The sequence below is a fragment of the Nestor notabilis genome, unplaced genomic scaffold, assembly GCF_000696875.1.
Source record: "Nestor notabilis isolate BGI_N333 unplaced genomic scaffold, ASM69687v1 scaffold22678, whole genome shotgun sequence".
In the NCBI taxonomy this organism is placed as follows: Eukaryota; Metazoa; Chordata; class Aves; order Psittaciformes; family Psittacidae; genus Nestor; species Nestor notabilis.
In genome coordinates, this window is record NW_009939946.1 from 2767 (window position 1) to 10373 (window position 7607).

The following is a 7607-nucleotide window of genomic DNA, read 5'->3' on the forward strand; positions in this document are numbered from 1 at the left end:
GTTACATACTTCTTTGTGCTGATTACTTTATGTAAAAGATTTTTGGGGCTGACTCGCAATGATGGCAACAATACAGCAATGTCATCTTGCGTGGAAATTTGGATCCACCATTCTGGCAATGGTTTAGAAACAGAAGCAAGGCTAATCCTTGCTATTTTTGCAGCTCTGGGGTTACAGCTCATGAAGATGAGTGGAGAAAACCATGGCAGTTATCAGATGTTAAAAGAATATGTTTCAGGTTTTGATTCCTCTGAAAATACACCCTGGAAATAAGAAAGAGAAAAGCTCTGCAAGTAAAAGTCAAACTCTCTTGCATTTGATGAACAGCTAGGCAGAACTCAGTTTTGAAGCCTGGCATTACCCCAGGCCCAATCCCAGCTTTTCTGACCATACCACCTGAAACCTCCCCACCTGCCATGAAGCAAAATGGTGCAAGTCTGAGTTTCAGTTTTATTTCCTCTTTCAGATTTACCACTATCTCCGAGGGAGAATGAGATGTGGCCGGCGAAACAGGGGCTATGGCAATGAGATCTCCTCCCACCACAGCAGCTGTGGGGGCTTCCCAAGCATCGAGGGACATGGCTCCTTCTTCTGTGGTGGGGAAGGCTCAGTCGTGTACAGCCGGGGAGCTTCATCCTTGGAACCCAGGCCAACATCATCCACCTACAGCGTATCAGGGGGGTACAGATCTAGTGGTGATGGATCCATTGTAATCTCCAGCAGTGACAGCAGGGGGACATCTGGCTGGGGCATTGCAAGGGGGACAGTATCTGTCTATGGTGGTGGGCGAGGAACAGGGTACAGCAGTGAGGACTCATGCCGGAACATCATTGGCTCAGGGGGTGGTGGAGGATCTGGCCGCCACTGTGATAGATTGGGCATCACTGCGGGAGAAGGTTCTGGATACGGATACGATTCATCACCGAGATGTATCCCAGGGGCAGGTGGTGGATCGGGGCACTATAGCGTGGGATCAGGCTATGGCATGGGGGAATACTCATGCCCAGAGTTCAGCTCTGGAGGTTCTGAGTTCTCCCAGGTCGTGCAGCAGAAATGCCCCGTGGTGATTCCCAGCATTGAGGCCCAGCAAAGCAAGCAGAGCAACCACTGGCCCCCCAGCCAGAAGAAGTGACGGACCCAGCAGCCACCCCTGCTCAAGCAAAAGTGCCTTGACTATGCCACAATGCACAAACCCAACTGTGTTATTACAGTCAGTGAGCTTTGCATTCCCCACATTGGGCTGTGCTAGAAACATTGCTGCAAGCACTGCTGGGAAAAGTGATTTGTGCTTTGGTGACAGGGAAAAGGTCTTCTTTCCATCTCCTTTTGCTCATGGGCTGGAAAATAAAACTTCATAGTCCATGGGAACTTCCAGTATCTGAATCATTCCTTTTATTTCTGGCTCCACTCAAAATCCAGATACTTACTAAGTCCACTTAACAAGATTTATCCTCAAGCATTTTTGATATGTATTTTACAACCATACTCAAATCTAGTATCTATTTTAATAGAATTAAACCATTTTCAACAGCAAGAGAAGGGGTTTAGTTTTGCTTTTCCTGAACTCAGAGCTTCCCCCATGCAGTTCCCATCAAATGGAAATGCTGTGTCCTGCTGAGACCCTCTCCATGGCCAGACCCCATGAGCTACATTAAGGAGATATGCAGAATACCCAGGTGATTTCCAATTGATTGCTATTTACAGGGTGACCTTGGGAGTGCAGAGTTGTTTACTTGGAAACAATTACACACCAGGCTCATGGCCCAGAGAGATTGCAGGTGATGTTGTAAGACAAGAGCACGTAAACCTTCTGCTTGCACCAGATGAGGCAACTCAAACAAGCTCGTTTGCTTCTTTGCATTAACCTGCTTCATTTGATAGGATCAGGCCCTAAATTAGGCACAGGGAAAAGATGGTTCCTCTGTCCTGTGCTGATGGGGCACAGGAGGGAGGCTTGAACATTCGGTGCAGGTTGTTACATGGTATTTGCCAAACTTTGTGTTCCAGAACTGTTCCCTGGGGTTTTTTTGACTCCTCCAAATATTGGTAACGAAGGGAAAGACCCACCCATAGATCTGTGCCCATTTAAAAGGGACACTAATGAGGATAAAATTACACTGTATAATATTTTTCACCCACCTGTGAAAGGGATTTTGACCCTTTCAGCTCAATAAAAACCCAGAAAACTTTGCCCTGGTTTTTGTAAAACACCACAGCTTACAAAACCCAAAATCCTCTGAGCTCCAGCCACGTGTTTGGTGCCACAGTGGGTATCATTCATGCTGTAAAATGTTGCAAGCCTGTGGCACAGGAAACGTTACACAAGGTTTTGTCACCAGCCATATTAAATTCCATTCTAAAATTAGTTCGTGATATCATTTATTTGCATCCACTTGTATTTCTAAAATCTACCACTTCATTATTGATTCCTGTTATTTTCCCTACTTTACCTGATAGCACCAAAGGTAGTGAAGGAACTCGAACAACTTCCCAGAGACTTCCAGAACACTGATTAGAGCCTGGACTATCGAAAAACTTCTTGTCTATTCAACTAACTGACCAAAAACCATCCCAAAACCAGAAAACACTTTAAAAGTACATTCCTTATTCATTGCCCCATCTGGCTGGTTCTTTGAGGCTTGTATCAAAAAGCATTCCACAAGCTTAGTTGTTGACTGAGCTCAATGATACAACTGTGAGGGTGCTGAGGCGCTGGCACAGGGTGCCCAGAGAAGCTGTGGCTGCCCCGTCCCTGGCAGTGTTCAAGGCCAGGTTGGACACAGGGGCTTGGAGCAACCTGCTCTAGTGGAAGGTGTCCCTGCCTGTGGCAGGAGTTTGGAATTGAATGAGCTTTAGGGTCCCTTCAACTCAAACCAGTCTGTGATTCTGTGATAATATAATAGATCCAGGGAGAAGGAGGATGCTCTTACACCCAGAGCTTGAACACAAGGAGCTGGGGCTGCATCCCACTGCCGCCTTCTGCATGCTAGGGCGGCTAGAGCTCATCTTCAGCATGAGGGTAGGAGCAGGCAGAGGCTGGATTTTACATTCAGGATACACATGTGCATCTGTACATGCAGATTTCTTCCTCATTTGTTGTGCAACATCGTTCTTCATGGATGACGAGCTGTGATAACGCAGGACTCTTGTCCACGAACGTGTTGGTGCTTGCAAAATCCATGGCCCCCTCTGCTTTGGCTGTTAGTAAACAGGCAGGTTGAATGGTAAACACTAATCTGGCTTCTTGATGAAAGTCAGAACTGGTGCCTCTGGATAGAAGCTAAATAAATTGTTTGGCGATAGCAAGTGGGAGCCACCCCTCTGATTCAGATGTTCAGTCAATCTCTGCCCAACAAAACCTTGACTCCCATGCTTGCAGAGGGGGTTAGGTGCAAAATGAGTAAAAACACAGGGTGAAAACTGCAGTCAAGTTACTAATGGGAGGGAAAAGGAGAAACCGGGGCTGTTGCAAAGACGTGGTTGCACAGCTGATTGCACCAGGGCCAGTTCACTGCTCTGCAACCAGGGTGCACCCATCCTGCCCTAGGGAAGAGCTGTGTGAGCTTGAGATGCATGGTGAGCTCTGGGACGTGGTCTCCGAGCTAGCACTTTACTCACAGCTTACTCACGGGTGCAAGGTTTGCTTAAGAGGGTTCTTAAGAGGCACGCATTTCCCATCACAGACAATGGCTGCTTCAGAGGCAGGCAAACGAAAAAGCAATTAGAATAGTAGAAAAGCAGACATTTTAAAAGAGCAATTCTGGTCAAGGCTTTTTGGTGTTGGCCAGGAAAAATGCCAGCAGTGAAAATCAGGGGTGACTATGTCAATATCAGTGAAATGGTTGTAAAATCAGACATGAAGTAGATGGACACAGGTAGAGAAACTGCACCACATTTTGGGGGTATTCACAAGTATAAGTCAAGACACCCAAAAGTGGCCTATACCGCTACCTGGCCTTGCCAGGTCACTTTCCAGTTGTAGCTCTTGGAGCCAGCCACAGTCGCCACAGGCTTCATTATCCTGCTTTTATTGCTCTGGGCAATGACACAGTCAGAAAGCAGAGATCAAGGGGGGACCCTTGGCTGCTAAGCTTCTGGCACCTGCAGATGCCTTAGAGGGTGAAGACAACTTTAAAGTTGCTTTCAGAAGATATAGAATCAGAGTCATGGACTGGTTTGGGTTGAAGGGACCTTAAAACTCATCCAGTTCCCAACCCCTGCCATGGGCAGGGACACCTTCCACTAGAGTAGGTTGCTCCAAGCCCCTGTGTCCAACCTGGCCTTGAACACTGCCAGGGATGGGGCAGCCACAGCTACTCTGGGCAACCTGTGCCAGCATCTCACCACCCCCACAGGGAAGGATTTCTGCCTTATCTCCAACCTGAACTTCCCCTGTTTCAATTTGAACCCATCACCCCTTGCCGTATCACTACACTCCCTGATAAAGAGTCCCACTCCAGCATCAACATAAAAACTCACATAAAAACTCACCAATTTCTATGGTGAGGACCAGAAAGTGGTGCCTTTTGTCCACTATGCAAGACCGAGTCCTGCCAAGAGCACTTAGAGGTGACCGGTCATTGTGACCTCTCATCCCTTCCAGACTTTGGGCAAGAGGTTTCAGGAGGATAGAAACCCAAAAAAGCACTACCTTTGCCACCCATTTTGCAACCTCAAACTCATCCTGGCATGACAGTGAGACAGTCAAACCACCCACACGGTTTTCACTCTTCTTGCATTACAACCTGCATGGGGCAGGGTTGCAATTAAAACTGTGTAACACAAGGAAGACAATCTACTGTATGACAAGTCAATCAAAGAAACCAGGTTGAATAAGCTTTGAAGATGGGGGATAATTAGGGGTGGGGCTGTTTTGTAAATACATTGGTCATTTTTCCTCAGGGGTTTATTGCATTTTCAGGAAGGGAGTTAGGAACTGTATAAAAGTTCTCGGATGGGAGAGCAACTCATTCACTCAGCTCCTCTCCTTCTGCAGAGCCTCCACAGACAAGGTGAGTTACTTTTCCACTGCTAACATTTCCTTCCTATGGTAATTTGCTGAGCTGAGCTGAGTTGTGCTCTTAAACAGACAGGTCTGTCTGCAGGTGCTGGGATTATTGGGAGCCAAGTTCTTGCTGGGGCAATTTTGTGCTATCAAAATTAGTCTCAAGACTTGCCATTTATTATGCGAAATGTATTGTTCTTATCACATGTAGATGTATTTGGATTACTTCAGTGCTCAGGATTCCTAGTTTCCAAAAGACAAACTGGAAATAAGAAAGGAGAAGTTTTAAGGTCCTTTCCAATCCTAACTATTTTACGATTCTATGATTCTATAAAGGATGGGATTTGGGAATGAATGGCTGATCTTTCATAAGAAACCTTGGGTTTAAACTGGGAATTTTAGTTGCACTTACAAGCCTGCTGCTTTACTGAACTCCGATGGAAAACGGAAATCTTCAGGAGCTGAAAATATTAAACTGTCCTTGAAGAACTTTAAGAAAGAACTCAGAAGGCAGATTTAAATAATGAGAGGAAGGAGCAGTATGAACAGCCTTCAGGTCAGCTACCTGCATCTGAATGCCTTCTGCCTCAGATCTTTTCAGAAGAGGGTTTAGATGCTCATACCTCAGGAAATAGGGTCCACAGGGCACAGAGGAAGGAGAGGACACAGAAAGGGAAGAAAGCAGAGGGGTATCTTTATTTTGAGCACATGGCTTTGCAAGTGTATTTTGCCAAGGCTCTGATACTACCAGTTCTGGCTATAAATTCACTGTCTGTGCCAGGGCCCCTTTAGGCTGTGAGTTTTTCAGACCCTTGTTAATGTGCCTCTTGTCAGTGTAGCATAAACTGGCAGCCCACAGTTCATCTGCTCCTCCGTTACACAGCCTGAGATAATCCCAGGGTGTCTTGCATGGGTGCTTAATGGGATGTGGCAAAGGAGAGTAGAGAAATGGCTCATGGAGCCTGGGAGAGATGGAGATCAGGGCTGCTGGGGGGTCATGGGGGCTTTGAGATGGTGTGGGCTGGTCCAGCACTGTGGGAACAAAGCTCTAAGCTGGGGCAATGGGACGGGCAGACAGACAAATCCTGACGAGCCCCAGCAGGCTCAAAAACACATCAAGGAAAAGCCAAAGCAGAGTGAGGAAAACACACTGCCCTCCATGCACCTAACAAAGATCTTTCCTCCCTAGGGTTGACCACCCCAACTGAACCATGTGCTCCCGTGGAGACAGAGGCTGCCACAACACCGAGAGCTCCTGCCACAGCGGAAGTTCCTCCTGCCACGACAGGGAGAGGTCCTGCCATGGCTCCGAGGAGGTCATCTGCCACGAAGTCAGCGCCGTGCAGGACGTGACGCCAGTCGTGGTCCTCCCTCCCCAGGCCCCAGTGGTCACCGTGCCTGGGCAGGTCCCAGTGGCTCCTGCTCCCTGCCTGCAGCAACAACAGATCAAGCAGCCGGTGCAGTGGCCCCCACAGCAGCAGAAGTGAAAGGACAAGGAGTTCTGACGGGAGCTGCACTTCTCCCCTCTCTCCCAGCAAGATGCAGCCCTGAGCTTGGGCAGGTCCTGCCCATTCCCTCCAGCACGTATTACCTCTCCCCATTCCTGATAAGGCAAAGTGGCATTAGCATGACAGAAACATGAATTGCCCTCGCACGTGCGAGAGTCTGAATCCATTGATTTCCTGCTTCTGTCTCCAGTAACAAAGATGTGATATTAAAACTTAAAGCTCACAAAACGTGCTGGTGTCTTGGTATTTTTCCAGTTAGTCTCCTCCTTATCTTTAGCATCATTCCCAAGCCCACCTTCATTAACAAGACCTGCTTTCCACAGTTCCCCACCCTTCTCATTGTACTTCAATGGCAGTGGAGTAAGTAAGCTCGGTGCTCCAGTGCCCACACCTTGTGTCTGCCAGACAAATCCAGATGCTGGGTTTGGAGAAGCTGTCTGGGGTTGAAGGTGCAGACCAGCACCTCTCACTAATCCAAGCCCTTGGCTCTGCAACAACTGGCCCTGAGCCTCAGAACCTCACAGGCACATTATGAAAGAGCCAGAAGCAAAGTTTCAGCTTTATTTGTGGCCGATGAGCAAGAAGCAGACTCCATCTCTAAGTGTCTGATCACCATAAACAAGAGGGTATAAGTAGAGGGAGAACTACATCATACTTAGTCTTCCTTCTGACCTGTTCTAAACAGAGACTATGGGGTGAGATAGGTAACTCTACCTTCTCTGAAAACCCCAAAGAGTCCATATTGCCTAGATGAAATACTGGCTGATGCAAAATAAAACTGGGTTTAAGTCAGAGCATGCACTGCACCATTGACTCCCACAGACTAGAACTCTAGTCCTGTAAACACCACATGTCTGGAAAACAAGAGAAAGACTGAGAAATAACAAGATGCTCCCACTTCCTACCAAGGTTTAAGCTAAATTTTCTCAGCAGAAACCATAAAATTTCCAAGTTTCCTTTGAAGACGTAGTAAAAAAAGGAATATCAAATAGGCAGATGGCTGTAAAAATCAGCAGTTCTGTTTTACGTTGCTATAGGTTCATCCCCAGGTTCTCCTCCAGTGTTCACCAGCAGGGAAGCAGATCGCAGCAGGA

At 47.3% G+C, this 7607-nt stretch overlaps 1 protein-coding gene across 1 annotated transcript; it reads left to right on the forward strand.

The window, feature by feature from the left end:
- Positions 1-466: 466 nt before the first annotated feature.
- On the forward strand, positions 467-1132 carry LOC104410064 (glycine-rich cell wall structural protein 2-like; the record flags this gene model as incomplete). Its single annotated transcript, XM_010020120.1, has 1 exon — positions 467-1132. A coding segment is annotated over one exon (666 nt), but the record flags the coding sequence as incomplete, so codon positions are not given.
- Between the last annotated feature and the right edge of the window lie 6475 nt (positions 1133-7607).